This window comes from Pagrus pagrus, assembly GCF_965226575.1.
Source record: "Pagrus pagrus genome assembly, chromosome: 1".
In the NCBI taxonomy this organism is placed as follows: domain Eukaryota; kingdom Metazoa; phylum Chordata; class Actinopteri; order Spariformes; family Sparidae; genus Pagrus; species Pagrus pagrus.
Genome location: NC_140185.1, coordinates 6,890,940 through 6,912,043, shown reverse-complemented (window position 1 = coordinate 6,912,043; position 21,104 = coordinate 6,890,940). Strand labels below are relative to the sequence as shown.

The 21,104-nt window shown below is 40.5% G+C and overlaps 2 protein-coding genes across 2 annotated transcripts; one reads left to right on the top strand and one right to left on the bottom strand.

Annotated features, from left to right (window-relative positions):
* The first annotated feature begins 82 nt into the window (after positions 1–82).
* Positions 83–8,313, top strand: slc7a6 (solute carrier family 7 member 6). The gene is made up of 10 exons (XM_084341549.1): positions 83–283; positions 3,731–4,314; positions 4,394–4,519; positions 5,489–5,633; positions 5,717–5,840; positions 5,948–6,051; positions 6,177–6,273; positions 6,657–6,806; positions 7,432–7,615; positions 7,713–8,313. Exons 2-10 carry the CDS (start codon positions 3,825–3,827, stop codon positions 7,778–7,780), a joined length of 1,488 nt encoding a protein of 495 aa, XP_084197675.1. The 5' UTR covers positions 83–283; positions 3,731–3,824; the 3' UTR covers positions 7,781–8,313.
* A 3,955-nt stretch (positions 8,314–12,268) lies between these two features.
* On the bottom strand, positions 12,269–20,071 carry slc7a6os (solute carrier family 7 member 6 opposite strand). Its single transcript, XM_084354737.1, has 5 exons — positions 19,715–20,071; positions 18,635–18,958; positions 15,342–15,548; positions 14,873–15,005; positions 12,269–13,226 (listed from the first exon to the last, which is right to left on the bottom strand). The coding sequence occupies exons 1-5, from the start codon at positions 19,901–19,903 to the stop codon at positions 13,096–13,098; spliced, it is 984 nt and encodes a 327-aa protein (XP_084210863.1). The 5' UTR covers positions 19,904–20,071; the 3' UTR covers positions 12,269–13,095.
* Positions 20,072–21,104: the final 1,033 nt, after the last annotated feature.

Genomic DNA, 21,104 nt, shown 5'->3' with positions numbered 1-21,104 from the left:
TAATTGCTTAATTGTACCATGCATTTCACCTGTGTGAAAGCATCTACATTCGTTTTATTTCTCCAGTGACTCCTCCATTTCTTTCTTTCATGTAACATGTCTGTGTGTACTGTAAAGCATACGTAGTGTAAAGCATATGTAGTATAGATCATATGTAGCAGCGTCACATGACGTCTCCCCCGAACAGCAGCAGCCAGTTGTTGACGGTTGCTTATGCATTCAGTGAGGGGACACCGTGTTGGCCGGCTGTCAAAACTGCTGGGCAGGAGGCAGACCAGCACAGGTAAGACTGGAAAATGCCCCGAGGGATAGTTTTTGGTTAACGCGAGGCAGTGCGTGTGTATTCGTCGAGGATATATCAAATTAAATCTGAATTTAGACAGGTTACCGGGACAAAAGGGAGGTCGGGTCCGTATGGAATCGCGGCAAGCTAACAGCAGATAGCTGAGACGCTACCGGCGTTTCACATTCAAAATTAAAGCCAACATTAGCAAACTATCATTGCTAACTGTATTTTATTTAGCTGAAGCCATTTCACTGAGGTGAGGTAAACGCAGACATCTTTTGTTTGGGTAGCTCCGGTAGGATTCAAAGACATGCTGTGTAACGTTACCGTCAGTCTGTCAGGTCAAAGAATAGGCTAAGGTAACCGGGTGTCAAATAACGTTAGTGTATGCTAGCTAGTAATGGTCTAGCACTGTTCAAATTGATTCAAAAATAGGGCTATTATTATTGAAAGCTCATTAAGCCACATTTCAGACGTGTGTACGGCTGTCTAATAACAGAAAATATTGCTATATTTTGTCTGTCATCGTTTTGCCATTGCAGGCAGCTGGAGCTCTTTGAATTCACTCCATTAATCTTCATTTACCTCGTGGACCGTAAAGCCTTGTATGTGACATATGTGGGTTTGGTCTATAAAAATAATGCTCGATATATTCAGTAAAAAAAATAAAAAATAAAAAAACATTTAAAGAGAAAAAATACTTCCACTAAAGTTGATAGATATGAGTTTAACTTTATTTTGAAAGTCATCAGCGGAAGTCAGGGTTAGTAATTGTGTTACTTGACAGATTTTATTTCAGGAAGAACACGCTGGTCCGGGATGCTTTGTACCGCTAAAGGGTGTTTTTATTATTGTTATGCGGTAGACATTGGTCTCCCAGTATATATCTAACATCACATCAGTTAATAGACTGATCCACACTGGCCTAAAAATGAAATGAGCTGATCCCAAACTGTTTCAGACCATCAAAGCTGTTGTGCCAGCAGAGATTACTCATCATTACGCCGCCAGCCCTTCTGTGGACAAAGCCTCTGCTTATGTTGCTCACTTTTTATAAGTAATACGCTGTTAGTGGTTTGGTCTTGTTGGAAGCTGACACAGTTGCATGTTTCGAGTCTGATCTTGAACTGTAAACTTTCTTGCAAATCATTTTTTACAATTTATCCAACTTTGATGCTTCTCTGGCATTTGTAATTCTTATATATTACATGTGTTTGGAAACAGATACTTAGGTTTAGTGAAGGATTTTAGTTAAATGTCGTCAAATAAAAAACAAACAAACCTTGGATGTAAGATGATACATGTTAAAAAGATCAATATTTACTCAGTGAGTTCAAAACAACTCTCAAATGGCTCTCCCCCTCTCTAAAGAGACACAATATTAAATGAAACTAGGCCTGCAACTATTATTGTCAGTATTGATAATGTGCTGATAATTGTCTCCAATTATTGATTAATTGTTTGGTCTATAAATTTGAAAGGAAAAAGGGAAAAATAGCTGTCACAATTTACAAAAGCTAATAGTTCTTTATTCCAGTGGCTTGTTTTGTCCAACAAACAGTCCAAAATTTAAAAAAGAAGAAAAGAAAAAAAGATGTTTAGTTTACGTTGATAAATCCTCACATCAGAGACCTGGAACCACAGAATGCATTTTGCTTCATAAATTACCTCAACAAATAACTGGTTATCAAAAAAGCTGCCTATTCATTTTTATTAATTTATATCATTGTTATTATTTTTGGTTTGATTTCTCAAATGATGTGGAGAGAAGATGTTGCACCTCTCTGTGAGTTGCCATCTTACATAACAATGGACACCAGTCTTCTCCCCAACGTTGACCGTCTCTCAACATTTTCACTGCATTATACTCTGCTTCCTGTTTGAATTTAAAGTTATCAGAGATACCTAAATGTTTTTATTAGAAAATGAGAGGTCAGTTTGCCACGTGTGCCACACTTCCTCCCTCTCTGAGAGAGATGGGTGAAGAGAGAGGGTGACAGTCCTGGCACGGTGTGGGACAATATGAAAATCTCGTGTCACGATTATCCCGGCCAAAAAGAATTTTCTCATCCTGATAAACATCCAAATATGCTTAAAACTGGCACTAAAATATACTGGAATCACTAGATTATAAGAGACTAATACTTTTAACGCATCACAGACAAGACGCACATCTTTTTTTAGTGAAGACCTAAGTTTGATGCTGGTGTCAGAGATGAGAGTGTAAATTCAAAGTGTTAGTCCACTGGCCAGACACCTTCCTCCAGCAGATCCTGCAGGGCAGGAGGGTGCCTCATCTCCCTGTCGTTCTTTAGTTGGAATCCATGGTATTTCCACATATCAGGTCTATTTAGGTCACTTTTAGGGATTCATGTCAAAAGATTGCAACAGAGTTATAAAATGATAAGTGTTGAATGTCAGTTGCTGTCTTTGATATATTCCTAGCTTTAACACACCCAAGGTTTACTGTACTGTACATCACACCTATGTTCTTTCTTCTTCAGGATTGTTAACTGAGTTGCATAGTGCTTGACACATTTCGCAGGCTAACACACACACACACACACACACACATAACAACTCACACCACTAGCACCTTCAGCTCCGAGCTTGAATGAATCCATGCAGGAGGACATCGCTGTGTTTAGATCTCTATATGGGAAAGTGTGTTGTTGAGTTATGAGATTCAAGTTAAAAGCAGTGTGGTTGTTTGTGTCACTGATCGGTGTGTCATCGTCAGAAAAACAGGTGGTGTGTGGTGGTGAGTTTGTGCATGTGGAGCAGATGCCTAATGACGAATTGAAGCGTGAACGTCACATGCACACAGACACAACACTAAAGCAGCAGCCCACTGTGATAACCGGCCCTTCAGTCTGATGTATGGTTATATTATCGTCCTGTAAATTGTACATTCCACATCTCCGTTATATACAGCACTACTTCTGCCATTCTAACCTGCAAACCCCTCAGCTGAATGCCACTAGTTCTCTCTAAGCTCTTCCAGCATGCAGACAGTTCACACTGTTCCCTTTATTTCAGTATATTTGTCCCTTATAAAAAGTTAAAATACGTTTACCTTGTAAACATGAAATCATAAGGGATGCTACAGCTTGACCTGTCTGTATAACAATCCTCTGTCCACATTTCAAGCTGATTTCTTCTTTGTCCTGTAGCTGATGTTGATGCATGAGCCTTGGCCCCCCTGAATCACCTTCACCATCATGGCGCTTTAAATCACCCTAAAGAAAAGTGTCCAACTCCCGTTATTATGTCATGTTTCCCATTCCCAAACCTCTATCCTGTGCTTAGGTACTGACTTTTCTTTTACCCTATTTGATACATTAGAGATGTATTACAAGTCTCAAGTCACTCTTCTGATTTACAATTTGGAATTGATCTTTATTTCACCAAAAATTAAGTTCTACATCTGAATCTGTTGGACAGGTTGTTCCAGAGGTTGCCAGTAACGGGATAAGGGCCTGTAGCGTCCACAGCCGGTCCTCGGTTCCTGCTGGTTTAGCCCTGAGACAACGGCAACATGGCCGCTGATGAAGAGTCCAAGAAGATGAACGGCAGTGCCAGCGACTTGTCCGATCATATGCAGCTGCCCAAAGAGAGCATGCAGCTTAAGAAGGAGATCTCGCTGCTCAATGGAATCAGCCTGATCGTAGGAAACATGATCGGCTCTGGCATCTTTGTCTCCCCAAAGGGTGTGCTCATCTACAGCGCCTCTTATGGCCTGTCGCTAGTCATCTGGGTCATTGGGGGTCTGTTCTCCGTGGTGGGGGCCCTCTGCTATGCTGAACTGGGCACAACTATCACCAAATCAGGGGCATCTTATGCATACATCCTGGAGTCATTTGGCGGCTTCATTGCATTTATCCGTCTGTGGACATCTTTGTTGATTATTGAGCCCACCAGCCAGGCGGTCATTGCCATTACATTTGCAAACTACCTGGTGCAGCCACTCTTTCCAACATGTGAACCACCATATACAGCATCCAGATTCATCGCTGCAGCGTGTATATGTAAGTACTTCTACTGTTTGTCTCACTGTAGCTGTTCATACAGGGATGGAACATGTATGGAACTCCCCTCTCTCCTCAGGTTTACTGACATTCATCAACTCTGCCTATGTAAAGTGGGGCACCCGTGTGCAGGACGTTTTCACCTATGCCAAGGTGGCAGCCCTCATCGTCATCATCATCACCGGCATCGTCAAGCTGTGTCAGGGTGAGTGGTGTCACTGCAGTACACACCTTTGCACATTGTTCCTCTATGCCAAAACTCTTCAAAGTGCCATAGGCTCAAACTTTTGCTGGGGTCACACAGTTAAAGGAAAAATCAAGAACACGGATAGCGTCCAGTAAGCACTGCAACACCAGCAACCATTTCCTCTCCTTAGTCCCTATTAGCGCTGCAACGGTTAGTCGATTAATCGATTAGTCAATGGATTGCTTAGTCGATCAAAAGAAATTCAACTTCAAGCTTTTTTCATAATGGATTAATTGTTTTAGTCATTTTTTAAGTAAACATGTAAAAAAAAAGAAATAGCTGCTTTCGATCTTCTTAAATGTGAGTATTTTCAGCTTTTCGCCATTTATGATGGTAAATAAAGAGTCTTTGAGTTTTTGATTGTTGGTTTGACAAAAGAAGAACTTGGAAGACATCACTTTGGGAAACTATGATAAGCATTTTTCACATTTTATAGACAAAATGATTTGGAGAAAATAATTGTTAGTTGCAGCCCTCTCTCACCCACCTGCTCTGTGATCAGTGGTGGCACTGTGTTCTTAGATTAGACATTTTCCCACAGAGCTCTTTGTTGTGTAAAATAACAAGAATTTGAGGTTTGGGCAAATGATTGATGGGATGGCTTAGGATCACTCAGCAAATTTTAATCCTGACCTCCGTGTGTTGCACTGTACAACAAAGGAATAACACATTACCAGTCTTTAGTGAGATATCAACTGACATGATCTGCATTCAGTCTTAGGAGTCACAGGCGAACCCTCTGTGAGTGCATGAGATATACTGTCATGGCGAAAAATCCAGTTGCTGATTTTATAGAAAGTTTGAAATATTAGCTCCCATAAACGAGGGCAAAACCAAAACAAATGTGACTGGTCACACAATTTTGTACATGTATGCAAAAAAAAGAATCACTGATTGTTCCTTTTAATTATTTTGTCTCCATCTTAGGTTATACATCCAACTTCGAATCATCCTTTGAGGGATCGTCTACAGATCCTGGTGATATTGCGCTGGCACTTTACTCTGCCCTCTTCTCCTATTCCGGCTGGGACACCCTCAACTTTGTGACTGAGGAAATTAAAAACCCTGAGAGGTAACTTCACCTTTTTGTGTTTCCGAAACAACAAAGAATCCTTAAATCAGCCAGCTAATGATCTGATGTCCTGTTGTTTATAGGAACCTGCCTCTGGCCATCGCCATCTCTATGCCCATTGTCACCATCATCTACATCCTCACCAATGTGGCCTACTATGCTGTTCTGGATGTTAGTGCTATACTGGCCAGTGATGCAGTGGCAGTGGTGAGTGATCTAACCGTAAACAGAAAAAAGCTGATGGCATTAAAGACAAGATGCACGTGCATGAGCTGAAACTGCAGCTGCTGAATCAGTTTCTGTCTTTGCTTCAGACTTTTGCAGATCACACTCTTGGTGTGATGAGCTGGACCATCCCCATCGCTGTGGCTCTGTCCTGCTACGGAGGCCTCAACGCCTCCATTATTGCTGCATCCAGGTAGAACACACACAAAACACTGCAATCATCTAGAGTGAATATTTTGTACTTATTTAATCTGGCTGAGTAAATGCTCATTTTCATATGACAAAACCTTATTTGTAATTCATGTTTGTTGTGTCCAGGTTGTTTTTTGTCGGCTCTCGTGAGGGCCACCTTCCAGATGCTCTGTCCATGATCCACATACAGAGATTCACTCCGATCCCGGCTCTGATCTTTAATGTGAGTGTGAATAGAGTGGAGGAAGTACAGGAGGTACAGCTACTGCAAGGTGGAGGCCTCTCATTTACTAGTCTCCTTCAATGTATTAACTATTTTTAATATATTTTTGTTTAATGCTAGACTTGTTTCAATTGTAAAAAAATAAATAGAATATGATTATGATGGAAACTAAAAGTATCTGGCAACTCTTTGCTTGTAATAAATATGACACTTCTTTCATTAAACCACCTATCCACCTCAGATAAATGAAAATGATGATCATTTAAGAGGTGGAACTAATGAGGTCTTCATATTGAAATGAATACTGTGACATTTATTGACATCTGTTGTTTTTTCCCCTCACTGTTTTCCATCCTGCCCTTCTCCCTCCGGCCACTGTCCAGTGTATCATGTCACTGATCTACCTAACGGTGGAGGATGTCTTCCAACTCATCAACTACTATAGTTTTAGCTACTGGTTCTTCATGGGTCTGTCCATCGCCGGGCAGATCTACCTCCGCTGGAAGGAGCCTGACAGACACAGACCGCTCAAGGTGAGGCCAGTCAAACACACCTGTGGGAGTCTGTCCGTAAACCAGTAAACATTGTGCCCATACACTGACTGGATGTAACATCAGTGTGCACCTTCTTCTTGCAGCTTGGTGTATTTTATTGTATTTATTTTTATTTGAGTGAATATGTCTTTTGAAATCATTTATTTCTTGTTACACCTCAACTGCTGGTAAATCACAGCAGAAGAGCAAGAACGTTGCTGTGTGTTCATGCAGCTGCCACATTTCTGAAGAATTGGCAAACTTCTACACATTAATTTCTGTATTGTTAAAATTGTTCTCAGTGGTTGTGCACTGTGATACCAACCAACAACTTGGCTGTGAAAGTTAAGTTGCTGTAATTGGGTGGTGATGTCTCATATGGAGGTTTTTATTTTTCTGTGTGCGACTTCAAATGTGAGCAGACTTGCACTGAGACAGATTTGTGCTCCAAAAATGTTGCCCCAACACTAAATCCATCACAGTAGGAGTAAAGGGAAAATGATATTAAAAATAACTGAATCAAATTCATATCATTGAGGCAAAGATTTTCAAATGAAGTATGAGAATACAAAGTAGTTGTTGTGGTTCTGCCTCACAGTCTCCCTCCTCATGTCTCTCTCTACAGCTGACTTTATTGTACCCGGTGGTGTTCTGTCTGTGTGCTGTTTTCCTGGTGGCAGTTCCTCTCTACTGCGACACCATCAACTCTCTGATTGGCATTGCCATCGCGCTGTCAGGGGTTCCTGTCTATTTCCTTGGTGTCTATCTTCCAGAATCCAAACGACCACCTACGATCACCAAGCTGCTGCGTAAGTTAACTACACATCCAGCATACCTGACATTTCCAACTGTATTGCTCGTTACTGTCTCAACAACTTGCTGACATGTTACTGTCTCTTACTGCAGGTTCTCTGACTCACTTCACCCAATACAGCTGCTACTGTGTACTGACAGAGATGGACAAAAGTGAATAGCATCCAATACACTCAAGAACTTTACCCAGCAGTCTCTGCAGCCTCACAGCTGACAGTCACCAACAGACCAGACGAGGGATTCTGTTGTGAAACAAGGGATTTATGACTCTTTTATTATACTTTACACTATGTTGAAAGACTCAGACTTCACTGACTTGTTTACAACACTGGAAATGCTGCCACACAATGCACACACAGAATTAACGTGGAATTCCAGGACCTTCAAGTACTTGAACTCCTAAGAAAAGAAGTACTGTTCTACTGCATATTATGGATATTGTTAGTTTAATTTCTACATAATTCACTATTTGATTACCTCTATGATGAAGGATTTGCCTTATAAGTTTTACAGGTAATTGTTTAAATGCCTATAGTATGTGCCTAGGAGATTTTACAGGTGTTGCACATGACCATTGGGACTTAATGCAAATATATTTTATTATATGGATTTAACTCATTTGAACTGAAAGATACGATTTGAAGCATGTGTGAATGTGATTAATCTTGCCGGAGAATTAAACTATCATAAATTATCTGTTCATGTCACTTCCTAAATGAAAAAAGGGAAGAAAATGTCTTTTGTCTGCTGCTATGAGAAGATTTTGAGTCATCTTTTTAATGCCGTTTCTGCATTTTAATTCTTGTTGCTACATGTTGAAATAGAAACTTGGGTATTTAAATATTTTTGTGAATGTGTTTTGGCTGAGGTGAGTCAACTGTCTGAACCCAGTCTGTCTTGCATTGAAGAAAGGTATAGCCTTCCTTTTCTTTGTCTTTGTTTTACACCGTAGCACCAAACCAGTTTACTCGAATTCTTTACAATGTTCAACATGCTTTATTCAGGACGTCGATAGATGTTCAGGCTTAGGTCAAAATAGCAATTTAGGTAAACATCTCAGAAGAATCTGATTTCACCATGCTTGTGTTTTTCTCTCTGAACATCAACATCCATGTTGCTCCAGGACCATCATTGAAACTGTCCAATCACTTTTTTGTAATGTCACAGCTTAGCGACTCAAGGGAAAAAGACTGGGAAAATGTGCACGTTTAACCTAACCAAGAACTTTAATTCCCTAAATCTAACAAAGTATTCTCTCTCTACATTCCAAACCCAGTCTCCTGCATGAGAGTCTTCTACTTGACCCATTTAGTCACAAAAACTTACTTCAGATGTGGTTGTCATCATTGTTTGTTCTGCAAGTTGAAATCATGGTCCTGGAGCAACATTAATTGTGATGTCCCAGAACCAACACCAACACGGTGATCTCCGTTATACCATCCGATTGTAGTGTTTACTTCTAGTTGTGTACCATATTCACACTGTATTGGACCTGTCCTAAAATCCCTGCGAGGAAATGGCTTTAATCAGAAAAGTGCACTTATAACAGATGTTGATGAAGGTTCTCAGTCATCTAGGTCATGGAGGTGTTTCAGTTTCTTGAAGACATTTCACCTCTCGTTCAAGAGAACTGAAGCCTCTTGGATGAGAGGTGAAAGGTCTTCAAGAAACTGAAACACCTCCAGTTGCTTACGATACAGCACTTACAACTTGACAGATGTTTTGAAAGTTATTCATGGAGTCACCTACACTTACCAATAACTTGTCACCTCAGACTCTCAGGCTGTGAGATGAATTAACCTCTTTTTATATATTTTTTTTTTTTTTAAAATTAATTCAGATGTGTTGAGTTGTTGCTAATACTTACTGTCTGAACCCAGTACATTCAAGAACAGATTAAGTTACAATTTGATGTCCAAAAACTAAATGCAATATGTCATTTGTATGACAAGGTAAATATGTGGGGGACTAAAGATCATATTCACTGAACTGGTAAAATTAAAGTTCCCCCTTCAGTCAAAACTGTGTTTTTCTTTGTGTTTCTACAGTTGAATGTGTCAGCTTCACTGTGTAGTGATGTATGTGCAGAGTTTGACACAAGAAGGATGGTTCATTAATGAACATGTCATTTTTCTTTGAGCTCACTGAAAATCTGATTTTAAGAGGCGGTCCTACCAGCATGATTTGTGACATCACAAGTAGTTTGTAAGCCAATCCTGAACATTCAGCAAACACGTGTGCTGTGGAAACTTGAAGCCTCCAGTGCACACACAGTGAGAACAGACTTTAAAGTGAAGGAGACATCTTGTCTCAAGGAGTTAATCCTGGGAAGTGATGAATATTTTCATATCCATATGTTCTGGAAGTTTTTAGGAGAGAGTAGCTGCCATTTTAAGATTTTAAAGCTGGGGTTGGTAAGATGGAAAAAACGTCAAGTCCAGGCTAGATTTTGCAAGTATCCAGCCAGTAAACCCCGCCCCCTGCACTCAGACCTCTCTCCAAAGCTACTCCCCCCAAAACATGAATGCAATGCGCACTGTCCGAAGACTGCCGAATACCACCGACGGAGTCCCAAGTCCTCATGAGCGGTGGGAAGGAGAGTGTATCGGTGCATCATTTTCATCACAACATCTAAATACAAGTAGCTACCGCATGTCTCATTCGCCCGTAAGTAAACACCTAATATTGTCATTGAATGTAAACAACCAACATTGCCATTGCTAGCACTGATAGCTGTCAAGCCAGCTTTGTTAGCATTCAGAAATTGTTTTGAAAGTGTATTTTGATGTTGTAACTTATTGCTGGTTAGCTAGCAACAGCTGGCTATGGTAACGTTAGATATGGCATGGCTAAAACATCAAGATTGGTGGTGGGCCTGCTACATTTTTCTTCTGTTACCCTCAGTAATTCACAAACGTGAATATTTATTGGACTCATGATAATGCGACGTTTTGCATGTTAGAGCATCATTGACTCTGATGGCGAGTAAACGCCAGAGCAAAGCACATCATCACGTCAGAGAGGATGATGGGAGGGCAACCAGCAGTGTCCCAGGAAACGGAGGCAGAGGCCTGGTGGGAGCATGGATCTGTTATATCATACATCCATGGGTGGGAGTGGAGACAGGTCAAGGAGCAGGTGTTCTCAGAAAAGATGACATAGGTCAAATAGAAGATCTTCAAGCTCAAAGGATTGCACATGAGCAGGTATCTAAAGTAGAACATGACTTGTGCTTTTTTCTGATAAACACCACCTACAACTAAACTATTTGTGTTTGTACAGTATATTGACCAGACATGTAACTTGGACACACAAGTGCCCTAATCAGAATCACATTTCTTACCAGCAGTTTTTCACAATTTGAATTTGTGTTTTGGTGCATAACAAAAAACACTAAGTAGAAAAATGTAAATAAAGATAAAGGGCTGGTACTTCAAGTCAAAGCATGAATAGATAAAAGGAAAAAATGTCATATAAACTGGGTCATCTGTACAGTTTTGTCCAGGAATGTCTAAAGTATTCGCCACTGAAAGTGTATGTGTACACAGTATGCTGAGGACAGTCGAGCTCTGTTCCATGAAAATATCTAATCATGTTGCTCATCTGTGCTTTACAGGCCAGAATTCAAGGACTATGTTTGGAGCAATCACATCAAGAGCTGAACTCTGCCTGACACAGATTTATTTCTTATTCTGGAACTATTCATTGTTTAACATGATCTCTAACATGTTTGAATCGAGTCTTGAAAATGATAAATGCCTTTTCTTTACACTTCCAGCATAAACAACCAACCCATTAGAGTTCTTACATTAGTACTAGATCATACTATAGCATTGGTTTGCTCTGGCACTGCACTTGTGTGTCATACACACAAGTGCCATATGGCCACCAGGTGCCTGCTCAACTGTTATACAATTACAATTGTTACAACTCAAATCATTGCTGTTTAGGCATGGAATGAGAGACATACTGTTTTCCTCAGTGCACAGTTTTGTAGATGGATTATCCACTGGAGCATCCACATTTAAGTCTTTCCTCCGTCTGCTAGGATCCTGCAACAGGTTAGGATAGATGAGTTTCTCCTTAATCGTGGATTATTTACATTTCCAACATGTAAAAGTTGACCGTACAGCAAGATTTTAATCCTACACTTTATGGATTGGCCATTTTACAATGTCAGAGCAGCAGAGACTGATTTTCTACACTAACTTTTCACACCTGCTTTCATTAGCCTACTTCTTAAAAAAAATGTATTGCCTTAGGGAAGAAGTTGAAGAAAACATCGAATCGGTCTGCTTTCTTGCTCGTCTCTTTTAACGTTTAACATTTATTCAACATGAGTTCTTGTGGATCACCTGACAGCTGCCTCTCTTTGGATCTTGAATGAGTTTTTGTTCAATGCTCAAACTTTTCTTTTGAGTAGGTTTTTCTTAGTTACAACAATTTGTCAATTACTTGTCATTAATCACAACCCATCTGAAAGTGTCTAAATTCTCAAATGTGGATATTTTCTTGTTTTTTTAGTCCTTTTCTTCAGTAAACTTAATCAAGAAAATGTTTGACAGATTTGATAATAGAAACAATCGTTAATTGTAGCCCTATTTTTTTTAACTCATTCAGCAGTGTATTAATCATGCAGGACAAACTGACACGGAGACGTTTGAAGTTTATTTTGAAAGCTTTCTTTTTATACACATCTACATATTTACAAAAAGTTTAATTCAACAAGCATCCAAGAGACACAATCTGAACTTCAAAGGGGAATTTCTGAAACAAACTCACACACACCCACAACAGAAACAATGCACCACGCTTTCACATTATGCAAAATCTTAACACACACAGTTATACCTACACACACTACCATGCACAAAATGCAAACACCCTAAATTGCAAACACACGCGGCCCAAGACATCTCACTAACAGAAGTGTTAACAGCACAAAGCATACCAGGCATGTAACACTAATACGCAACATTTCTAACACACACACATCCACTTTGAACAAACACACACACACACGCGCACACAAGTTCACTCCACCACAGTTTAAAAAAAAAAAAAAAGACACTCTGGATCCTTCTGGAAATAACGCCCACCTGTGTAGTAGAGAGGGATGGGTTCCACCCAAATAGCTCAACTTTCTGAACCATTCGTGGTCGACAAACTTTGTGACAAAAGCATTTCCAACACACTGAAATAGGACTGAACTTTGGAACACAAGTGGATTGTTACCGGTACCAACAATGTGATATTTCTGCCAACTCGGCTTGAAGTGCCATAAAAATCTGATGAGTGCTACACACAAACTGCTACACTTTGATTTGTTGAAGTTACATTTTTCGGGCATGTTTCCGTTCTGTGCCATCTGAGCAGTTATTTTCCTCCCCTCTCACCTACACAGGGATATAGACTATGGGGTTATTTCTGAAGAGGGCATTGGGAAGATCCACTGACAGCTGTGTGTTAGAACAGATCAATCAGAATCATATTTGTCTCCATCATCCGCATCCTCCTCTTCACCACGGCAGCCCAGCTCATGCAGCACTTCCCTCTGGTAGCGCTGCCAGCTCCTCCGGCTGTACGAGTGCTCCTCCTCCCAGTAACCTGAATACAAGCAACAGAAACCAGCCAATGAGTGATGGGAAGACTGATGAGTATTTAGCACAAATTCTGTAACTTAAAACGACTTTGATTTCAGACATATTTAACACTGTGCAGACTAAACAACAAACCACCCATTTTCTATATATATATGTTTTCTGAAAAGGGAAATTAAGGAACTTCACTCAAGAAGATGCAGTGAGTACGACTGGGGGGGGGGACCTTTTGGCAGAAAAGGTCTAACATATAAATTATATTTTCATTAGCATACAATCACCTGAAAATAAAAGTTGTTGCATTTTCATTACCTTCTTTCTAGAGTAGCCCAGAACGGGAAAACCAAACACTAGCCCCTTTCACACAGAGACTCCACATTATTGCCGCAGTGAAGGCTCACCTTTTCTCCGCCTTTGTTTGTTCACACTGAACCAAGCAGCCGAACCAAAAGAGGTGTGACGGTACACGATCATGACATTGAGATGTGTGTGTTTTTAACGCGTTTCCCCTGGTTACGACCCGTTAATCTGAACATGTATCAGCTGACTGTTTAGAATCATATGGATGCGGTTATAATGTGTTGTGATTGAGATGCTGACCCACAATGCATCATGGAAAGTGACAAAGTTGAATTTTTGGCTCAAAATGACAATTACATAATCGGCATCAGTAAACAGTGGACCCCGTCTGGCTCTCTCACTCGTGTGGAGGGATGCTGTTTTCTGGGGGAAAGTTCACTGAAGTCTTGGTCGGGAGGGCTGACCGTCGCTGTGTTTTTTTCAATACAAGTTGCCAGAGACAGTAACTAAGACAACATAATAGTGGAAGGTGAAGTTTTTTGCTGTGAATTGCTTCACATAATCACCTCCATTCAACTGCAGGAGCCTCCTGGCTCTGCTGCTGGAGACAGATGCTGTTTTTCAAGCAGAAATGGGACGAAGAGTCGGTACAGACAGGATGACAAACACTTTCCCACGTATAACTTTTTTCCTCATAAGTTGCACAAGGACACTACCAGTTACCACATTACTGTTGTTTGGTTTCTCTTTTATTTGATGAGTGAAGGATCTGTTTAGCGGTCAGACTGTGAACACCATCAGACCGACACACCCCTGAGCCGTGCCTCTGGCTTTTCCATTCACACGGACGCTGGCTTGCCGCTGCTGTGGCTCTGACACTACCTACAGAGGCGGATCAGAGCCGGAGCGAAACTGTCCCCCCTCTCAGCCCTTTAACTTTCACAGACAGCGAGGCGGAGTATCAGCGCATGATTCCTGCACTGAAGGGACAGTGTGTACGGGGCTACTGGCTCTAGGGAGGGTTTTTCATGTTTAACGTTAACTGAAGGTCACTGAAGTTTTCCTACACTCTTGGAAAGGGATGAGTGACTGAAGGGATATTCAGTTGGTGAGTGGAGTGGTATTCAGTTGGTTGTAATCTGCACCCTCACTACGAGATGTTACTAAACAAGCGGGTCTTGGAAGTGGTGTGGTCCAAAATGTGATGCCAAACATTACAATGATAGTATTACCCAAGCTTATGCAGCTTCTGCCTACACTGGCTTTGGTCATTTTAAGCTGAAAGAGAAAAAAAGCAGCCAATGCTGATACTGACATAGACTTGAATAACCAACACCTTAATAAAGTACGTACCACCAAAGCGCTCCTCTCTGTCACTGTCTGAACCACTCCCCTCATCAGGGTAGTCATTCCTCCAGTTTGCTTCCTCGTTCTCGTCATCCTCATCTTCATACACCTCCTCTTCATGAACCACAAGGTCAGGCACCTGGGACAAAAAATCGACCCGTTTATCTGAAAGCTTGATTTCTGTTGATTCATTATTGTTTTTGGTGTTCTCAGAGAAATTGTTCTGTGGGACTGATTGGCCCAGTAATTGATCCAGGGCCACTGCGTTGAGTTAATAAAGACTAAATTTACAAGCAGGCATTAACCTGCTGCATGTCAGCTGACTGCCCGTTTACCCAAATACAAATTTCTCAGGCTGTTGGCACATAAGGAGTGTGAGCTCGGGCCCCTTGTTTTCTCTACTTCACCCATTTCTTCATTCACTCACTCCGATTTCAGCACTCATTCATCTGTCCGTCCATCCATCCACACACACCAGTTCTCCCTCATCGGCGTAGGCCCTGACAGACAGGACATCCTGGATCCACCCTGGTGTGATCGTTTCCTGGTAGTAAAGATCGTAGACGTAGTCATCGTCCAGCTCCCGGTGCTCTTCCCCCAGCCTCTCTCCAGATACGCTCAGATGCTCCCGCAGCATCTTGGTGCTGTTACACAGGATCACTTCAGGGTCTGAGGACTGCGCCTTTACCAAAATAGAGCCAGAGAATATATTAATCACTACTGTAGCTATCCATATCCATGTTGACTAACGGCTGGACTTAAAAACTTCAACAGATTAACATAGGATTATGAATCTGTTAGGTTATAATTCCATTTTATAACAAGGAGCTAAACAGCTAAAGCAGTTGAGCGCCTTAAGTCACCCACACACAGATCTGTTCTTTGTATTCAAACAGCATTAAGTGTTAATAAGCTGTTAAATATTTACTGTTAATTCTGTAAGCCTTTGGTGATGAGATCATTTTGTTCAGCAAACAAACTGAGTACCTTAAACTTGAAGGGGCAATGTAGTTTTTGAGAAGAAATTCTAACTCAAAATTTTTATATTTAAAATATAAATGAGTAATAATAATTAATAATATAAACTCAGAATATTTTAATTTTTCCATAACTGAATAAACAAGCTGCTCTCAGAGGAAGATAAGGTCACAAGAACTCTGTTTGAAGCTAGAAAGGTGGCAGGGTCCGCCAAATATGAACAAAGTATAACGGTATGAAACTGCGTTGTTCTTTAGGGTCAGTTTTTATCAATTCAGTTTATTAAGTCATGGAAGCAAAGATACTTTAGTTAGTTTGTTTCAGCATAAAAAAAGAGGAGGGGAAAAAAAGAATAACTGCCCCAAAACTATAAAGTACACTTTTAAAGGTGATGTATAATACTACTTTCTTAATACTTCATTTAATTTGGGGCTCTGCCATTAGGGGGTTAATGATGGTGTTAAGACAGACAGGTTTCAACTCTCACAGTTTGTGCTTCACTTTAGCAAAATTAATGGAAATACAGTTCACACCAACAACTAGTGTTTTTGTGATAGTGGCATTTCTAAACTCAATACAATACCTTGAAAAAGTATTGGTATTCAATATCATGTTGGATTCCACTGAGAAAATTCATAGTTCATAATATCGAAGGCATAAAATTTGGGATTTTAATTAAAAGATAAGTATTACAAGGCTTGTATGCCAAGTATTAAGAACAACATTAAAATGATTTTACTTAAAAGAGGGTGCATGCTCACTGTCGGAGGGGAGAGCAAAAAAAGCACCAAGTACTAGTGTATTGATACTGTGAAATAGAGTATCGAGACAGTTTAAAATATTCAGCATCAATATTTCTGACAACAGTATAAGCAGCCTTAAGAGAACAAAATGTCACAACTGTGTTTTGGATGGTATGAAGAAAGCTGCTGCTGCACAAGCTTCTTTAAGGCCCACGTCCTTGCCTGGCAGGCACGTTGGTAAGCAGCTCAGACCCTCAACGTAATGTGACTGTCACTCAGGCATTGGTAGGACTGGTATTCTCCCACAATTAGAAACCAGTACATGTAAAGATTTTGTTAATCCCCTTCCTTGCGATATTTTTTCCTAAAACACTTTCCTTCTGTGTAATGCTCTGTACATGTTGCCTGACTTAAAATAACTAATTTTTACAAACAAAAAATTCAATAAGGCATTTCAACTTTGGTCAGGATACAAATACAAACACTCCTAAATCAGTAATTATAAGTGCTGTATCGTAGGCAACTGGACTTGTTTCGTACCATTCGTTTATGGTGAGGTTGTTTTGTCTCTCCAATGTACAAATCTGTGCAGTCTTGGCTGCATTGAACAGCATAAACTACATTACTGTTATGCCTGGGTGTTTTGTCCTTTAGATTGGACAAGTTTCTGCCTCAGCGTGTTGGTAGGTTTAAAGTGAACCAGGATATGTTTTCACCATTTTAACAGCTTCTTGAGTGGGAATGCATGTAAAAAGTAATGTGACATCATAAGAAACCATTGTTCCGTCTGGGTCCAGTGTTATTTCTCTCACCTTGTTGGCAAAATCCTGTGAGTTTTTGATGTGGTGTTGAGTGTTACCGACCAAAGGAGCTATGATACTGGCTAAGTGCTTGGATATGTTATAGGTAACTGAGTTAATGCTGCCGATTGGTCTGAGTGGTGTTCCTTCATTGTGTATGTTGGGGAGTCCATAGATACATGGGATGGCTTCCCCGGGGTACAGTCTGTAATATAATGGCCTGTCAATAGCTTTGTCCTTTTCCAGTTTTTGCAGATATTCTATAACCTTCTTTTAGAAGCTATTGGTAGGATCTCGCCAGTTCTAACAGTTAGTTAGAACTGAAGACGCCTCCTGGGTGAGAGGTGACACGTCTTCAAGAAACTTAAACAAGTCCAGCTGCCTACGATACAGCACTTAGAATTACCATAACCTGGATGACTGAGAACCTTTATCAACATTTTAACTCAGTACTGCTCATTGGTTTCTTTTGATTGCCATCCAGGAAAAAACAGAAATTCAGAACTGAAAAAACATAAATGTTAAAAGATTTCCTGCTTTACAAGTACCACAGGTACTGGAGATGAAGTTTGGATTAAAATTGGACTAAATCCAAAGCACATAGCCAAGCAAAAAAGCTCATTTATGATGAAAATGTCACTTGGAGCTGACTGAGGGCAAGATGCCACATTTCTGCTAACTTATGTTAAGCTTGTTTAGCAGGAGCTGCATGGGCGACAAAATCAAATATCTTAATACTGTCAACCAAATACTTGATATTGTGATAATATAGGAGAAATCACTAGTGGTTCTTAAAATATTAACACAGTGTCATTGATGAATTAGTTTGATAGATATCAATTGCAGTATGATTTGCAATTAGTGAGAACGATCACATTTGCATCAAAATGATTTGATTGTCATTTTCATTTTCCATTGACAATATTATGATTAACTGCGCTGCCCTATTGTAGACTCAAGTCAAATATGACCACAGGTCAGGCCGTTTCATTCTCTCAGCCACATTCATTTGTTTTGATCAGTTTTATTCATTCTAATGGCAGTTCTTTTTGAAAAGTATGTGTATTTTTTTTTTGTTTCTGAGAAGTTCAGTGTTTACAGGCCCTTATCCCTAAATGATGAATAACAATCACTTAAATTAATTATTGGCGCGTACAAATGTTAATGAGCAGTATGGCAATCGATACCATTACAGACAAATCCTAATAGCACTCATCTTTAATCAGCTACGATGATGCTCAACTCACCTTTCCAGAAGACTGGTCCTCTCCATTCTCATGTAGGAGATCAACCACCTGGATTTCACCAAGACCCCAGCTTTTGTCCTTCTCTTTCCCAGTTTCCTCCACATCTGCAGAAGCATCTGTCTGGGGGGTTTGCTGCTCAGCTGGGCTTGACAGCCCTGTACGGTGACTGGAGAGTATTCTGTAGCGTTCCTCCCTCCGAGTGCTCCACTTTGTGCTTCGCAGGTCCCCGATTATCCGTTGTGAACTGGCAGCAGAGGGACGCAGTGCGTGGGCCATGCGAGGCCGAGCCAAAGCCTGCCGGACCTGCGTCTGAACAGGAGAATCCTGGTGATGAAATGACAGAAGGTGAGATTATATAGGGCTCTTACATGGATATGAGAAGACTGTTGAATCCTGACACCTTTAAGTTGTAGGACATTAAGCATGCATTAGACAATCCTGCAAAACATCTCACCATCTTCAACTAAGTTTAAAAACTAAAAATTCCTCACTTAAAAACACACTTCCTTAATAATTGTTACAGTGAGCAGCAACACGTTTATGCACATGAAGAGCCCTTTAGAGACAGACAGAATACAGGAAAATTAATTTATAACAACACTGAGCGTGACGTCATACCAGACTATGTTTACCAGATAATTAGCTTGCATTAAGGATGACACTGTTAGATGTTTGACATAAATACAGTCTAATGTTGGAGCTACAACGGTTTTTATCTTGAAAGAAATCGAAGCATTTTCAAGGCCAGCAAACACGTCACACTTGTACGTTCAACACCAACAAAACAAGCTAACGATTGCCCAGGCTAATGCGGTGAAGTAACCGCTAATGTTGGCCAACAGCGCTGACTAGTCTGAGCGCTAGGCTAACAACAACTAGCACAGCAGGCGCGTTGTTTTCCAACGACTACCATCATTTTTTAAGACGATAAATTAAGCTTTTTCACAACCAGTCAACGTTACTAAATCGTTACATTCATACCAAGACGCTAGCTAACGTGTATTTCCCGTTCCCCCCGCTAGCTTCGTTGACGTTAGCCTGCAGCGCTTGGCTGGCTAACCATACCAGTGGGCCTCTCACCTGTGTCGCCACGGTCGCCACGAGTTTGAAGACAGAGTTTTCCACTTCGGCTTCATTGGGCTCCGGTACCGTTTCACCTGAGTTCTGGGTCGTCTCTGGACGGATGCGTTTGCACGCCAGTAACAACGCATCTGCGGGGTCGGTCCCCCTTTTTCTCTTGACTCGGAGAATCGTCGTGTTTGGATCCATGTTGTCCCCCTGGCTGAGTTTGTCTGGCAGATAGACGGAGGAAAATAGGAGAGCTCTCACTCCGCCTTTATTTCCGGGTATCACAAACGTCACGGCACGGCGGAGCCCGGGAGATGCGGGGATTTTTTTCTCCAGGATTGCGAAGTCATGACTTGCTCTACTCTGCCTCTGATTGGCTAGTACTGGTTGCTTTCGTCTCTTGGGGTTGGTTGTTGTAGAGACTATTTGCGGAAGTTTTGGCATGAGGAGATTAGATTGGTTGGTGTTAGGGTAAAAATATCAGCGTCAGCCAATCAAATGCGGAGTGGGGCGGGTCATGCATTCACCACTCAGGGAAAAGAAATATGATGTATGGAGCACATTCAATAAATACTGTAGTTTCCCTGAATTAATCGATTAAAGTCATTTCTATCCTTGATTTTCTTGATCTGTTTCATCAAAATAATATCCTGTTTCGTGCAACCAAATCATTTTGTCTGTCCCATTCATATGTTCTCGTATTTTTAGTTATAAGTTAATAAATTAATTAATAATTCAGTTACAATTTTGAAACATAATAAAGTGGAATTATTACATTTCAGATTCAATAATATCTTTAAAACAATATGTATAATATTTATAAGGGGCACTATGTAGTTTTGGGGAAGAGAAGAGAAATACAAGAGAAATATCTGAATCAGAGTTCCTTTATTTGTCCCGCAAATGGGGAAATTTCTTAGTCACAGCAGCCAAAGGACAGTATCACACTTAAACAATAATAAAAAGTAAAAAATAAACAATATAATAAGAGATAAGAAATAGAATTTAGCTCGTATATATGTAGTATCTACAATATGAACTTGGTATTTACAATATGACAAAGTATTTATAATATGAACAGTGTAAGTTTAAACAGTTTGGTATTTTTATTTACAAACAATAAATAATAAATATGGATATTAAAAATTGTCCAATTTGTGCAAACCAGAAAGTGTGTGGATATGTGCAGAGTTTTGTAATGCACAGTGCACAGTGAGGTCTACTGGGAGCAGTGCTGGTTGTACAGTCTGACAGCAGCAGGAAGGAAGGACCTGCGATACCTCTCTTTCACACACTTATGCTTGGGGTGCATCTGTCTGTCGCTGAAGGAGCTGACCAGTGCTGTGATAGTGACCTGCAGGGGGTGGGACTCCTTCACCAGCAGCGATGACAGCTTGTCCAT

What these genes read in the sequence shown, in the direction of transcription:
- slc7a6 (XM_084341549.1), top strand. Translation starts at nt 3,825, where the DNA reads ATGGCCGCTGATGAAGAGTCCAAGAAGATGAACGGCAGTGCCAGCGAC. An exon ending in CATCGTCAAGCTGTGTCAGG is followed by an intron (nt 4,520 to 5,488) that starts GTGAGTGGTGTC and finishes TCTCCATCTTAG; the next exon opens with GTTATACATCCAACTTCGAA. An exon ending in CCAGTGATGCAGTGGCAGTG is followed by an intron (nt 5,841 to 5,947) that starts GTGAGTGATCTA and finishes TCTTTGCTTCAG; the next exon opens with ACTTTTGCAGATCACACTCT.
- slc7a6os (XM_084354737.1), bottom strand. Translation starts at nt 19,903, where the DNA reads ATGGATCCAAACACGACGATTCTCCGAGTCAAGAGAAAAAGGGGGACC. An exon ending in TGGCGACCGTGGCGACACAG is followed by an intron (nt 18,959 to 19,714) that starts GTGAGAGGCCCA and finishes TTTCATCACCAG; the next exon opens with GATTCTCCTGTTCAGACGCA. An exon ending in AGGACCAGTCTTCTGGAAAG is followed by an intron (nt 15,549 to 18,634) that starts GTGAGTTGAGCA and finishes ATTTTGGTAAAG; the next exon opens with GCGCAGTCCTCAGACCCTGA.